General features: G+C 37.8%; 2 protein-coding genes across 2 annotated transcripts in view; both read left to right on the forward strand.

The window, feature by feature from the left end:
* Nucleotides 1–5060, forward strand: part of LOC109474379 — an 18141-nt gene extending 13081 nt beyond the window's left edge. The window contains exon 5 of the mRNA XM_019774681.1: nucleotides 5035–5060. Coding sequence (XP_019630240.1) covers nucleotides 5035–5051 — 17 coding nt within the window. The 3' untranslated portion in view covers nucleotides 5052–5060. The remainder of the gene's footprint in view (nucleotides 1–5034) is intronic.
* On the forward strand, nucleotides 5053–15176 carry LOC109474381 (beta-1,4 N-acetylgalactosaminyltransferase 1-like; the record flags this gene model as incomplete). The annotated part of the gene is made up of 6 exons (XM_019774682.1): nucleotides 5053–5215; nucleotides 8797–8987; nucleotides 12039–12185; nucleotides 12383–12419; nucleotides 14327–14434; nucleotides 14933–15176. Coding segments are annotated over 6 exons (825 nt in total), but the record flags the coding sequence as incomplete, so codon positions are not given.
* Nucleotides 15177–16463: the final 1287 nt, after the last annotated feature.

Below are 16463 nucleotides of genomic sequence, written 5' to 3' on the forward strand. Positions count from 1 at the left end.
TATATATATATATATATATATATATATATATATATATATATATATATATATATATGGCATCATTATTATAATCAGTTACAAGATCTTTTTAAAGCCATTTCCATCACCATAGATTGCACTTTTACTATAGATGTACTTCGGTATTGCATAAATAATACATAACAGTAACCCTAAGGTTAACCAATGAGATACTACATACATAACCTTGTAGCGGTGAGAAAAGTGACCATTTACAGCAGTGAAACAAACAATTTCGGTGGGTTAGGGAGTTAAGCAGCTAATGGTTTGGATACCGTGCCTGTTCATTAGAAGTCGTATGGAATGATTAAAAGTATCACATGCTTTGATAAATCAATGGAAACAGTCCCCGTTAAGTCTCCAGACTACTCACTATTCAATAAGTAGCAAATTGTTACCTTCGACAAGAATGTTATGTTTTCAGAGGCGTTCGTGTGTGTGTCTGTCTGTCCGGAAACACGATAACTTAACAACGCTTTAATGGATAGAGCTGATATTTGGTAGGTGAGTAGGTCTTGGTAAGACCTAGAAATTAGATTTTGGGCCCCCTAGCATCTTCTTGTGTACTGCAGCGGAACTTTCAGTTTTGACCTAGTCATACTAGGGTCACCAACTTTAGATGATAGGTAGCTCTTGTTGTGAGGAAGAAGTGACGCGAGTTTGGGCTCCCTAGTGGCTTGCTCTGAAACTGCAGGGTCGTTTGATAATATTTAAACAGGGATAACTCAAAAACCGGTTGGCAGATCATCATGATTTTTGGTGTGTAGGTATTAAGTAATGCTTGACATAATTATGGGGTCTTTATGCATATATGAATGTAATTTGCATAATCTATGAGGATATTCTATAAATCAGTTGCATTACATGATATGACTATTCAAGCTTTGAGAACAAGAGAAATACAGCCAGATATTCCAACAGACAATTTACAGAGATCAAATTTTCAGAGACCACTGTCGCCTTCATCAGGGTAAATTGTGTGTTGGAATAAAGTCTAACGTTTTATTATCATTACCACCAACACAGATGAACTTTCATGATAAACAGCAATATATTGATTATGTAAATTGATACTTAATTCGCGTAATTAACCCTAAACAGTACACCTGGGGTCCGCGCGGACCCCAGCACTATATATTCTGTAATATCTTTTTTGTTTCCAAAGATTTTTTTCTGAAATTTTAGGTAATTGTTACCCACAAAGTTGTCTCTCAATACAGTGCAGAAAACTCCGTTTCTACCATTTATAAAAAAAATTATATCTGATTTTCTTTTGGGGTCCGCGCGTACCCCAGCCGGCTTTCGATCATAATGGATACACAGGCGTTCTTATACATTACCTTATTTCCGTTTTTATATGTTTTTATGCACTTATCGTATGTCTACCAACTTTTCAGAGAATGGTGTAGTAATAGAATTAAATTTTAATAACTTTGGTGTAATTATGACGTCATATGACGTCAGAGCTAATAATATAGTCCGCCATATTGGATTTTGACAAATGACGTCATCAAATTAGCATATTCTATGCATATTAAATGATTTAACTTATATTTAATTATGTAAGATGTTATTAGTGTTTGAAAAGAAGTGTAATTTAATATAAAACTCAGAAAATTTTTATGTTTAAACCAAAATTACTTCTATTTTCAAAAAAATAGCCCGTTGCCATGGCAACACAAAAAAACATCAACTTACTAGTATTAAACTATTATGAACTTTTTTTCCAGAGACACTTTAAGAAAGGTCTCCAAATTTGATACTTTTAGCGCAAGCCGTTTAGCCGCTATCTGAAATCAAAGTTGGGCCTCAAAAGCCCCTTCAGTCTGAAATGGGTTTAAAAATCGGGTATTTCTTCTTGTCTTCTTTTCTTCACCAAAAAATAGAAAAAAGTTCAAAATGTATGATTTTTGTATGTAATGTGGACACAGAGGTTCCCACATCAGTTTGCAAAACAATTGAGCTGGTAGCATGTTGGTAATTTCTAAAAATTAGCAAAAAACTGTTCTGGGGTCCGCGCGGACCCCAGGTGTACAGATTAATCAGTCCGGGAAGGTGTACTGTTGAGGGTTAATGAGAAAACGCTATAATTCAGCAATGGTAAATGCCTAGAATTTCATAATTGGGGTATTTGAAAGTTAAGTGAAGGTGAACATCACTAGGCATAACTTATTCAAATAAGAAACTTATTTCCATAATGTATAAGGAAATGGTAGAATGGCATTCTTTGTTAAGATAAGACTGTCTAATTGTGAAGAATATGATCAACTGATGTAATTTATGGAAATGAGGATCCTATTCGCATAATCAGGGGGAAGAATCCATAATTTGTCAGTCATAAAGATTAACATCATTTGGCGAAGGTATGAGATCGTGGAATTCTTGTTTGTTCTGAAATTGAGTTTCTCATCAGAGATAATGTTTTGCCGAGATAGTCATATAGCTAAGTTTGCTCAGCTCTCTAGAGGATTTCCAAAATAAGATGGTCAAGTGCTTACTAGTTCTGTAATTGTTAGGAAAGGCTCTATCTTCATTCTTGTGTATGTGCAAAACATCCCTTCTGTTCGACAGGGCTGGCTACCTCTTTCGTACAGAAGGGACATTATTGATGTTGTAGCACTTGTTAAGTCTCGTGCTTCTCGTCTAGAGTTCCTTGGAGCTCTAGGGATCACATGCCTGTCCCACCGAGGGTGAAGACTTCGTCTTATGCTTCATCCTTCTTGTCACGAGTCATAACAGTATGGAATAAACTGGGCGTCGAAACCAGGGCGTTGGGAGCTAACGCGTCGAGTCCAATTGACGTTTTAAGAGAAAGTGTCAGTCTTCCATGCACAATAGACTTAACCAACATTTCAGTGTGGACATTCCGTGCTCCTGGGTGCTGTCGTGTGGCTGCCCCGCCTGCCGCGCTACGAGGCCCCGTTGAGTCTAGTTATTATCATGTAAATTTGTATATACAGTATCACTGTTTTGTATTTTTTATGCACATTGTCTATTTTTTGTGGGCATGGTGACCTTGAAAAGGTGCACTTAAGTGACCTGTTCCACCATGCCCTCCATGTACATATGTATGGGGTCCATTGTAATAAATTAATAAATAAAACAATCTATTTACAAGCATCTAACCAGGAACTCTGCAAGAAGACTTTAGGAGAATTTCCCTACGATAATGCTAATGACGTCCCCATTTAAACAAAAACATTAAAGCTTGCAACAGCAATTTATATAATGAAAAATTAATAAAATAAAGAGCGAAATCTAATGATATTTAATAATTTAATCATGAATAACCTGTTTCTCTATACTATTCATTAGGACTACGAATTGAATGGTTCATCCCCCGCCGGCGTACCCAAGAAGAAAAGGTAACGATTTAAAACATCACATCACTGAAAAACATATCTTAAGAATTTGAACCATGATTAAAGGGCATTGTCTCCACTACATCATGTTTTTTTTTTCTTACCCTTGCCCTAGCTGTCAATCCTCTGGGCATATAGGTGGCTGTACGTGTTTTCCAGTTACAGCAGTAAATCTATCGTCACTTGGCCGTCCTGGCCTGAATATAGTTCATATTTTTCCAGTTTAATGGTGTTTTTCTCAGACTTTTGAAGTTCACCGTCTGTCGAGGAAAGCCCTGTTGGGGGGGGGGGTTAGTGGGTGCGCATGTAGCAAACCATCGCCATGGGTCAGGCACAACAGGACTGACCACTACATGCATATTCGGCATACCTCTACTCGTATCATCTCTCCACTTCAAAATACGTTTGTACGAGTGTTTGTATTTTGGCAGGGTCCACAAATCTTGTTTTCTAAAACTTGGAACCATAATGAAAGAACTATGTAGTTTTTACAGTGAATGTAATTGATTCCTTTATGGATAAATTGCATAGGTAGCTATAGGCACATGTCATAATAAAAAGCAATACTTTGTCTACAAGTCTACCTGTGTCTACGTGTGTTTGAGAGAGGGCCTAATGGTTAGGAAACTTCCGTAGTCCTGACTGACGGCTAACCATAGAGGAACTTTTGAAAAAATGCAGGTTTCACGGTATTCTCCAAAATACCAATCTAGAGCGGGCTAAAAGTCTGTGTTATTTTAGCCCAGCATTGCTGAGTAAACTAATGAGCTCAGACTTTTTCTTTTCAGAAATGTCAGCCCAACAGTAACTCTATTTGACCGAACAGGCAAGCTTGCCAGACTCTTAGGCCATAATATCAATTACAAGACACCTCCATGTGTTGTGCACATCATTGAGTGTAGATTTTCACATAATTAGTGTTTATGATCTGAGCTGCATATTAATACAATTATCATGGTACTTATTACAATTTAAATTGCTTGTTTTCTTCAAATTGCTTGTACTTTCCAAATTCGGAATATCCATTTTTACCAACATTTACAAGTCAATGATAACAAGAATTCGACGACATCATACCTACATGAAATATGTAAAGTTTATGTTAATGTTTGGAGGGGATTTGTCTCATTCAAAAATAAGATCAAATGTACTATAAGTTTATGGTTTTCTAAACTCAAATTGTAACGTTTTGCTTGTGAAATTCCTATCTTTTGGCAACATTCTGCTGCAGTACCAAGGTCAGCCAACATGGGGCCTATATTTAACCATGCCCTTTATATTCCTACGACCTACCAACATACCAAAAATCACAATCCATAAAGGCGTTTTGAAGTTATGCTGACTACAGATGTGCGGAAACACAAACAAACACACACAGAGACAGACACACAGACGGGCACAGACACGCCAAAAGGAATCTATATTTCTCATGGAGGTAACAAGACTTGCCCAGAGCTGAAAAGGTCTTGCTACAGATGAGTTTCCCTCGTGTACTTTATCTATATTGTGTCTTTTCTTGTTTTCATTTTCTTTTCTTCACCGCGTTTCCGTCATGTTTTCTATGATATCACATGCCCAATCTTAATGGTTACAATTTAAGACTATTTAACATACAAGTGTTTTCTATGATACGTTATATTTTGATGTCTTGCAGGTGGAATTTCGTGCTGAAAAAGGCGTTTTTACTACGCCGTGTAATTACGAAAACGTCTATATTGAAGGGAAAGAGACCAAAAGGATGACAATAAGAACAAACAGCCCATCCCTGCTGAATCTTCAGCTTCAGGACATAGTGTACCATAACACGGAATTTGACACCAACATATTTGAAAAAGGTTTTTTTTTTCTTTTTACAAATTGTTAGATGCATTCATGGCGGTAGCTTACATGATTAAGCCGGGCCCGGGTTTCTTTAGGATGTTTTCTAAAATCTTTTTCGGCGCCTAACGCTCTTTCACCCGGTGTGTTTTTGCCTCTCCCCCAGTGATTTCGCCCTTCCGGGCGGGGGTGGGGGTTGATAACGCTAGCGATTTCGTCTCACTCCAGAGATCTAACACTATTCTGCCTCTTAGTAAACCCTATCTAGACTGGGCTTTTATGAATCTTTGGGACGGGGGGGGGGGCTCCTTCGCCCCCTCCGAACTCATGAACGGTATACCGTATGACCACTGAATTTTTAGTGGATGGTGTACTAGTTAACATTGATCAAAACAACAAATTTTGATATCATTATAACGTAATTATGACGCCATTCATGTCAAAGGAAGTTATGTGATCTCAATGTAAGAGTTACATCAAAGAATTTTAAACTTCCACGGCCCTAAATGTAAAGGTATAGTTCCATATCTTGCAACAAATCACCGCTCAAGTTAAACCAATTTAATGTTAAACAACTTTGAAATACTTTCCCATACCATTCCTGAAATCTAATGTGCCTAAAGTCAAGAACATACAGCTACTGTGTGCTTAACTATAGGACCAAGCCCGGGTTCCAGAACGTCAGAGCGGTAGCAGCAGGGCATTCTTCTACCGAATTGTCTGTTAAAATCATTTAAACATAACCCGAATACAACGAAATACTATGATTAGAATTTCATACGAAATGAGTGTACTTGAGCATGCTATAAAAGAAGTTTCAAATAAAATAATTTTTTTACTAAATGGGGCGAGATCGCTGTGACACCGACACGGTCGTGGTGGTCAATTGCTGCTCACCCGTCTCACCTACAAGATAACCTAATTTCTGTGATAACTTATGCGATCTCTGCTACCCATTCTGTAAACTTCTCACACAAACAGGCTGTGCTTTAAGGTGGGGGGGGGGGCTGGTGCCTGAAGAATTTTCCTTATCGTTATTACGTTATAATGCCACAATATGACATCCTTGATACGTTTTTATTGACTAAAACAGTCTTTTTAATCTAAGCACCGATACGATAAGTTTGACTCCTGACTGGAGGGAAAGAATCATTATAACAAATGACCTGAAAATCTTAATGGAGGTACACGACTTTGACATACACCACTTTAAAATTGCGTAAAATATTTTTTTTTGCTATATCCGGACAAAAATAGATCATTGGATGCAAGCCCACAGAATGTTATTTGTGCTTTTGTCTTGTGCCACTTAGAAAGTATGTAAACTTTGCTCTTTTTTTGCTTTTTTGCACGAAATGAGGTCCTATTGACTCTACGTCATCGCAGTTCAAAAAGAATTATTACCTTTGCCGAGAAGGAATGTTTTCAGGGGCGTTCGTGTGTCTCTGTGTGTGTCTGTGTGTGTGTATATGTCTGTGTGTGTATGTGTCTGTGTGTGTGTGTGTGTGTGTCTGTGTGTGTGTATGTGTGTGTGTGTGTGTGTGTCTGTGTGTGTGTGTATGTGTTAGCACGATATCTCGACAACGCCTAAATGGATTGTCTTGATATTTGGTAGGTGGGTAGGTCTTGATGAGACCTGGAAATGATTAGCTTTGGGCTCCACGGCGGCTTGCCATGGTACTGTTGCAGAACTTCCGGTTTTGATATCTCATGATCCAGGCATGCTAGGGTCACAAAATTTACATAGTATATAGCTCTTGTGTTGGAGATGAAGTGACATGAGTTTGAACTGCTTGCTCTAGAACTGCAGGGGCGTATGTTGAAAAATGTTTAAAAGAGGATAACTTATGAACCGGATTGTGGATCGTCGTGATTTTTGGTCTATAGGTAGTTTAATTGATGTTTGACATAATATTTTTACAATTATGCAAATATGAATGTAATTGGCATAATCAATGAGGAAATTCTATAAATCAGTTGCATTACATAAAATTGCTATTTGACATATGTCAAGCTTGTGTCATAGTACATGGCCGAGACCGATTTTTTTTTCCACCAAGACAGACCAGTGCTACCATAGATTATTTGAATCTGCCATAACCAAAGTTTATTTTGATGTATCATAGCAAGTCTGTATGAGTAGCTTTATTGGTGTAATCCACGTGACCAAATGACGTCATTAAAATGGACCTCGTGCCTTGAGACTTAATCCAAAGGGCCGAGAAAAAAATATCAAACATCAATAATTCTCGGCAAAAATTGTATTTAATAACCAGAGTAACACAGGCAGATATCGATTATGCAAATGACGACTAAATTTGCATAATTGATGCGAGATCTTATACTTCCATACTGTTAACTGCCTGGAATTTCATACTTGGGGTATTTGAAATTTAAGTGAATGTGAACATAATTAGACATAAATTATTTAAATTTGGGCCTCATTTGCATAATTACCTTCGCCAAGAGGGTTATGTTTTCAATAGCGTTTTAGTGTGTGTGTGTTTGTGTGTGGTTTATTTATTAGGAAATGCTATAATGACATTCTTTGTTAGTGTATTTTGGTGTAGAATATGATCAACAGATATAATTTATGCTATTGAGGATCCTATTTGCATAATCAGGGGGATTAATGTATACTTAAGAAAGTCATTTGGCGAAGGTATGAGATCGTGGAACTTTAGTTTTAATTTATTATTATTGGTAAACCACCCCTTCAAAACAGCTCGGTCTAAAGATTGATAAGATAAATAGAAGTGACCACTTAAGTCATTTGTTAATATTTACAATTACTAGCAGTATAAAATGACAAAAGTATTGCGACTGATGATAACCAACCTTTTATAGAAATTAAGTGCTGATTTTACGTTCATTACGTACTGCATAAACTGATCACGCATTCTTAGAATGTAAGAATGCGTGATCTTTGGTGATATTCTTAACATACATTTCTTTGTACTTTGTAATAATTTAAGTATATATAACGCATTTTTTTCAGTTCTTCTTCGTTACTTGGAATTCAATATTACAATTCCGATTCATATTCAACATCGACAGGTTCCATGGCTGTATAGAAAAGGTACCACCGTATAATAAAGATCATGGTGAAGACAAGAAGTCATGGTTAGACTTGAACCTTGAACGTGAAGCGATGTTAGACTATCAGACAAGGTGTTAGACCAATATGGGCATCAAATGTTCAAACTGATAGACTTCTCAAAACATAGTGAAATTATAACATTTATGCTTCCCTTTGTAAACTGCGAGAAAATGAAAGCAATAGAGATATACTTGTGTATATTGCGTAAACTAGTCTATATTGCAAAATAAACGAAAACTAAAACCAATTCATCATTACCAGTTATTAAAAACACAGAGTTGTTACATTAACATGCGGTCCTCCCCATCATCTCAAGTTTTTTTTTAGGTATCGTCGTTTTATTTGATTTCTTGCAAGTTGCACTATCAAATAAGGCAGACTCTGGAGGAACAAATCGTTGTCTAAACAAAAAAATCACAAATCGATTAGTTTGTGTAAAAAATACACGAAAAAATACTTATTACTGCTAACACCGGTGATGACGTTTTCACTCATTAGGAACTGTCGAAGAAAGGGTCACTGTGATTGTTAAAACGTTTCTTCGGTACCAAAAGGCAAAATCTGCGATTTACTCTATCAAGAGATTGTATCCAAATACAAGAATCGTTATTGCTGACGACACTCCCCCGACGAACTTTACAAACCTGCAAGGTAGCAACATGGATCACTTTAGAATGCCAGGCTTCACTGTAAGTAATTGCCAATACTTTGCAATTGATACATTTGTTTCTTCTTGTTACCCAGAGCTTTTATTATTTCCCTTTTGCAACTTAACAAAATACAATAACGTTACAACTGTTACAATGCTCATTAGTATGCAATGAAACATGCAGATTTTACATGGGTACACGAATAATTCAAAATATGGACTGTTCCTAAATACTGCGAAAACTGCGATAGGAGAAGGACAGTAGTTTGTCATTTTCATATACATGTTTTAATAATCGGGCACGGCTAGTGCCAAGGTCTAAGGGCCGTTGCAAAGAGTACAAGGCATCGGTCCGAGTACGGACCCTGTGATACTCTTACGTATGAGAATTTTATGCAGATGCTGCACCGTTGTAAGAAAATGAAGTTAAGTATACTGCATTTATCCTAAAGCTAATAAACGAAAATGCCGAGTATTTCCCGTGAAGCGACGACTTCCTTTTGAGTGGTTAGCAAATGGCCAACGTACATAATGTACCTATATTTAAGGAACGGTGTTTTAATGGACACGATAAATACTAGAAAAAACTACAATCTGCTTTAAAAGTATCTGACAACTACATAGTACAGAGTCACGGTGACAAATTACGTGATGTTATTTGGACGATTACGAATTACGAATGGACCTGAAAGTCCATTTCTGAGAAAAAAAACGCTTATCATTATAACATATCGCAGATCCCATCGAATCATTCACCTAATGGCAAAAGATAATAATACCTTTGTAAATGGAATCCCTTTAGAGAATTTTACAGCAAAAATATAAAATAAAAAGAGAAATGGTCATAATCAAAGTTGCTTATGCTTATATTTTCACACGGAGTGATATTAATATTTTACAATACAATTCCTTTATCTCTAATAGTTGCAAATTTAACAGCCATATTTAAATTAAGAGCCATTTGGGCAGGCCTGTGTATATCAACAAAATAAAAAAACATCAGTCCGTAACAAGCACTCTACATAATGGTTCAAGTAGCGAAATAGATACAAACGAATTTACCAAAAGGCGCATGTAAAGTAGATGACGTAATTTGGCAAGCTTGAACATTATATCGTTTAAATGTAAAAAAAAAAAAACTGCATGAAACTGTAACTTACTGTAAGTAGTTTGTTTTGTTTTTTGTTTGTTACTTTATTCGCATATAATCAAAGAGAAAAACAACAAAATGAACATATTACAGTAAAATTGGATATGCAGGGAAAGATAAAAAGCCATAATGGCTTGTCCATGATCTTCCTCCGACAAAATTTACTGACAACTGTAATGATGGTAACAAATCAAATGGTAAAAATAAATAACTATAAGTAATTGGTAAATAACGCTAATTAGAAACGATATGTTAAAAACAGTTAACAGAGGTTTAACTGAAGTACAAACATAAGCAGAAAAATTGTAGCAATAACTCCAGGATATATAAATGAAATTTGAATTGAAATCTTATATAACAATGACATGTAACGGGAAACTTTAACTTATTCATAGTATATCAAAGTGGCACTTTAACTTTTAAAAAATGTTAAATAACGGTGGGAAAGAAAAGTAGGTGATTTTTAAGATTGCGTTTAAAGCTAATTGTTGATGTTAAACATTTAGTTACAAAATATTACAAACACCGAAAGAACAAACAATAGGGTTATCATGAAAGTTCATCTGTGTTGGTAGTTACATGTTTAAAGTTAAAACTTTTGATCCAACATGAAAATTCTCTCACCTAGAGCTTTCAACCAGTCACTCTGGTCTTCCTCAGTAGACTGACCCAGTGAAGCTTGTCACGTGGCTTCTTTGAAGTGTGACGTCAACACTGGGTCAAAGGTATCTGGTAGACGATGTCGGCCCCCGTCGCGGTTCAATGTAGGGTGATGGGCCCTGATGTAAATGGCTTCCTTCACCCCTCTCAAGAAATAGTCTTGTTCAGTGTCTAAAATCCTTACAGTGTCAAGTGAGACATGGTGTCCGGGTGACTCTATGTGAATGTGTTGAGACACCTCTGAACTGGCAGAACTAAGCCGTGTATGTTCCTGAAACCTGACCACAAACTAGGGGTGATTAGGACTCTATTTCACAGAGCCAAACACCATAGTGTCAGATCCACAGGATTTAGAGACTGAGAAGTCCCACCTGACCCAGGCATTAAAAACTTGTGGCTACCCCCAGTGGGCCATCAACAAAGCGACCTGCCCAAAACCTCCTAACACCAAACCCTCAGCAGGAACAAAGTCCAAGGGGTTGGTGGTCCTGCCATACATCAAGGACTTGTCTGAAGCTCTCAGGAGGATTTTCATTTCCCACGGGATTGCAACTTGTTTCAAACCAACCACTACTTTCAGACACATTCTTGTTGCGCCCAAGGATAAAACCCCCAAAGAGAAGAAGTGTGGTGTCATCTACCACATCCCCTGCCAGGGCAAGAATAACAGGGGGGGGCTGCCAGGAAACTTATATTGGTGAAACGGAGAGGTCTCTAAAAGCCAGGTTTCAGGAACATACACGGCCTAGTTCTGCCAGTTCAGAGGTGTCTCAACACATTCACATAGAGTCACCCGGACACCATGTCTCACTTGACACTGTAAGGATTTTAGACACTGAACAAGACTATTTCTTGAGAGGGGTGAAGGAAGCCATTTACATCAGGGCCCATCACCCTACATTGAACCGCGACGGGGGCCGACATCGTCTACCAGATACCTTTGACCCAGTGTTGAAGTCACACTTCAAAGAAGCCACGTGACAAGCTTCACTGGGTCAGTCTACTGAGGAAGACCAGAGTGACTGGTTGAAAGCTCTAGGTGAGAGAATTTTCGTGTTGGATCAAAAATTTTAACTTTAAACAAACAATAGGGTTAATGATATTATTATTTTTTAGTTGGTGGTAGCTACCATGGTGTTCGGGTTCCTAAAATTCTACCCTTTAACCTGTATTTGAAATGTTCGTAGTTTAAGAACTTTTTTCGGCCAAATTTACCCGTAAATGATTTCGTTAATTTTATTTATCGCAAATATTTTTCAACGCAATCTTATCCATACAAAGGGCTACTTTGCGGGAAGGAATCTAGGACTGTCTCAAGTCTGGACTGAGTACTTTCTCTACATGGATGACGACCTTTTTTTTACCAATGGAACAAGGCTGGATGTCCTTGTCTCATTTTTGGACAAGACTAATTTTCACTTGGTAGGTGTACTCTCTGTCATTAATTCGGTATATGCTATTAACAGAAGACTATCAATTGTATCAATTTAATTCAGCCATAAAATGATTCTATGACAACCATAATAGTTGTTTCACAACAGGTAAGCGGAGCAGCTGAAGGAAAGAGAAGACATGTGCACACTCTACGTGTTCTTGGAAACGGTACTTACTCTTGCCACAGAAAGGAGCAACGCCATTATCAGGAGATAAAAGGTTTTCCGGGTGAGCAACATTTCATTTATTATAATGCATTTCTAAACAAAACAGGATCTTTGCGTAATAGATCTATAGTCAGAGGTTGAAATATATGAGTTGGCCACAGAATATCTATCTGCAACAGATATTAAGAACTAGAAACAGCCATAAGGCTGAAACGCGATTTGTCGTTATTGAGTTGTCAATTTGGTAAACAATGTTGATGTAGTCAATCGTAAATTAGGGGGCAGTCCCAATTCATTCCAGTGTTTGAGATAAAGTTCAGTCTTTCTTTCACAGTGACTTGTACTAACACAGATGAACTTTCATACTTGGCAAAATTACATCCGTCATCATGCTATTACAACAAATGAGACGAAAAAGTATAAGTAAAACCTATCATCGCTGTACTAGCAGAGTAAACATACTAATATAGTATGAACACTACGACCAATGCCTTTGCGTCAGTTTTGCAGCAAACCAAAATGGCGGAATATAAGAACCGCCGCTCGGGAACGTAACGCATGGCCGGTTTGTCTACGTTACAAGTAAAGTATCCTTTTTTTTTTAAGAAAAAAGAGTTTGCTTTTCTCAGCCTACCATTCAGTTACAGGATTTTTCTGTTCCCTTAATCCGGGCATCCATGGCAGCAAGAACTTCTGCTGTCCCGTCGACCTCTTGCTTCGCGAAGGTGATAATACTTATTTTTCCCGACATGACGAGCGGATCGACCCTTTTACAATGCGGACAATACATTGAAAAGTGGCCTGAAGTGTACAAGAAGTTTGCAGGATATGCATATTAGTTAAAACGGATCTGTAGTTTCTCATGAACGCTCTATCTCTTTTGTTAAAGATGGCGCATATATTTCCATCCAGTTTTAAGGGACTTCTGCAGTGTTTAACGAGTGTTGGAAAATTTCAGTTAGTACAGGTGCGATTTCAATAGGTGTCCCTTTGAGGAACCAAGGTGGTATTTGATGACCGGATGCCTTAGAGGGATTCAGATCTTGAAGCATTTTTTGACACCATCAATAGAAACTTTTATATGTTTCATTAGATGAGTACAGGGCTGACCCAGAGATGGCATATCTGTGGTGTCTTTCTCTATAACTATTAAACTGTAAACTGTGCACCTCTGTTTTTTCCCAGTTGTCACTGTTGATAGTATTTCCAACCTTTAGGACTCCTACCCCAGCAAGTTATTTCCTCAGTCCTTTTATGTAGGAACAGAATGTTTTGAATTTGTCAACTATAGCTTCTCCCAGTATGTCTGCCACGTACTTCAAGTGTGCTTTTCTGAACTTCCGTTTTAAGTCTATTGTTTTTCTTCCAAACGTCCTCTTGGCCTGCTTTCTCAGCTTCGTTCTAGAGATGCTGCTTCGTAAGGTATTTTAAGTCCTCCTACAGTCTAGATAGGAATAAATGACTTCAGATGTTGAAAGGCTATGTGTAACAAATTACTCGATGTAATATAGCCAGCTGTCGTAGCGCCGCGTGCCTGCAAAGCCACCGTGTTACACCAGGGGCGGTTATACCGGCTATACAGATTCAGATAGAAATCACAACTCTGTGACTATAATGTTATTTCGCCAGTTTAACTTTCGATATAGATCTTTTCGAAGGTTTGGTATATTCCCTTGCACACTTTTCTCTAGTACTAGTATTGTACACCGGGTATGATTTACGCCACAGCAGACTGGTTTTATCCATCGTGCACAAAAACCCAACCAGAAAAAGCAACATTCATTGAAATAAATAACAATCAATTGATCTATCAATCACATTGATGTGGGCATTTTAAGTCCCCCTCCTGTATATATAGGGTTAAAGGGCAACTTGCAAAGCTGTCAAGACATTTGTTTTGTCTTTCCCTTTATCTTATATTCCTGTAAAGGCTTCAAATAAACAAAACTTTGTCTTTCTTTCTTTAAGGTTGTTTTGTTGCTGATCTCGTCCCGAATTTTTTTCTTGGTTCCACCCATGAAGTTAAATCTATCGGATTCGACCCACACCCAGCCCTGTCCCGTGTTGGGCATTACGGTATGGAGTTTCTTTTTAACAATTTCATCAGTATCAAAAAAGTGATGACGATTTTAAGTGGATATATATATATATATATTTAGCCTTTTAGAAACTCTTCTGGTATAAGTAGCGTAAATAAATCAAGAAGAATGTCAATGTAATTTCTTGAAAATTAATATGGGTTATTTTTTATCATTCCAAAAGTTCTTTATTTCTAAACTGTCACGTATAGTATAAATTAAAGGTTACGTATAGTATATATAAAATTGAATTGAATTGAATTGATTTAGCTTTAACAACCTAACAGCAGAACAGATTGACAGGTTATCCACACCTTCAACCAACCTAAGTATCTAAAGTGTTTTGGGGCAAAAAGTATTGAAGGCCGTCCATAGAGAGAATCGATAAGCATAATTGTTTTGAAAGTTGATAACGAAAATGCGCATCATTTGTTTTTGGCAAAGATATTTACGTTGTGAAAGGACAGTAACATAATAACATCTGTTTATTTAAAAGCTTTCTTCCTCTCTGCACTGGGGAGAATCCGGATTGCCTTCTGTACTACTGTGGAATTCGGACACAACAAGACAACAACAGAAGCTGACGCAGCATATAGGAGCTTTCGCTATGTCGGCCCAGAGTATTATAAGATGAGGGGCCATCACGAGTTATTTAAATATAATTTTGCTTGTTAGTCAGAAATGTTATTAATATTCTTGCTCATTATTACGTAACCTTAACTTTGCTAATCGTAAGAACAGAAACGGAACAGGTAAAAAGTGCTCCAGTCTACTGTTTAATAAACTTGAAGAAAAAAATATAAAGCTTGCTTGTGGTCTCACCGGTGTAATGGCTCAAGTATGTAGAATGCTCGCTTTGTTACTGGGAGGTCGTTAGGTCAAACCCAGGCCGATTCATACAAAAGATTTAAAAATGGTACGTGCTGCTTTATCTGCTAAGCACTCGGCATATAGTAGAAAGTTAGAAAGACAGCGGGCAAGCCCCTTGCTGAAACGCTTACATAATCTTATATCTGATATATTGATATATCTGGAGTACTGCAAGGGCCGATGCCGGAGCCGTGCTGACAATTTGACCTCTAAGGCCCGTCTTTTTGCTGACGACACAATGATCTATGTGGCCGTCTCAAGTCTAGGGAACTAAAAAACTCCTCGGTACACTGGAGAAATGTCGATTTGGATGATGAAGTTTTATCCGAATAAATGTGAAGTGTGAACATCACTAGGAAAAGGAATTCTTTTGTCTACAGTTACAAATAATGTACTCTTTACACGGGCATGTCTGGAACCTTGTCAGCTCCGTCAGATACCTTGGCGTCGACGTCCTACACTTGAACGGCCATATTGATTAAGTGTCTACTAAAGCAAAAATCATGATCACTGTAAACTTCCTTAGACATATTAAGTATATCTAACCCCCGAGAAAAGGTACGAACATGTAAGAACCTTGTAAGACCAAAACTAGAATATCGTTGAAGAGATTCATTTGTCACGTATAGATACAGTTACTAGTGAATTCTTTCATCAGTGACAGCTTGGGAGGATAAGGATACTAACCTCCAAATTTTCGATGGCTATCAGTCCGTGAATAAGATGGTAGTATCCTTATCCTCCCAAGCTGTCACTGATGAAAGAATTCACTAGTAACCGAAACTAGAATATTGTCAAACTCTTTGGGACCGCAAAGCTCAAAACAACATCCGTAGCCTGGAGGCAGCACAGCGTCCAGTGGCGCGCTTTGCTCTTCATCGCTACTATGGGCAGAAGAGTGTGACTGACATGCTGCCACCACTTAGAGTGCCACTGCTCGCAAAGAGAAGGCGCAGTTATCGGCTGCATTTTTTTTTTCAAAATCACTAATGGTGTAGCCACACAGTTGCCAACTGTTAGCATTGGGCTATCGACCCCATCACGCACAGTAGATAGTCAGGCTTTTCACTCTACATACTCGCGGGTAGATTACCACTTAACCCTACCTAGACCGGGCTTTTTTTTACATGGGGGGACCGGGGGGGGCTCTTTTGACC

Source organism: Branchiostoma belcheri, unplaced genomic scaffold (genome assembly GCF_001625305.1).
Source record: "Branchiostoma belcheri isolate BF01 breed outbred unplaced genomic scaffold, Haploidv18h27 scaffold305, whole genome shotgun sequence".
In the NCBI taxonomy this organism is placed as follows: domain Eukaryota; kingdom Metazoa; phylum Chordata; class Leptocardii; order Amphioxiformes; family Branchiostomatidae; genus Branchiostoma; species Branchiostoma belcheri.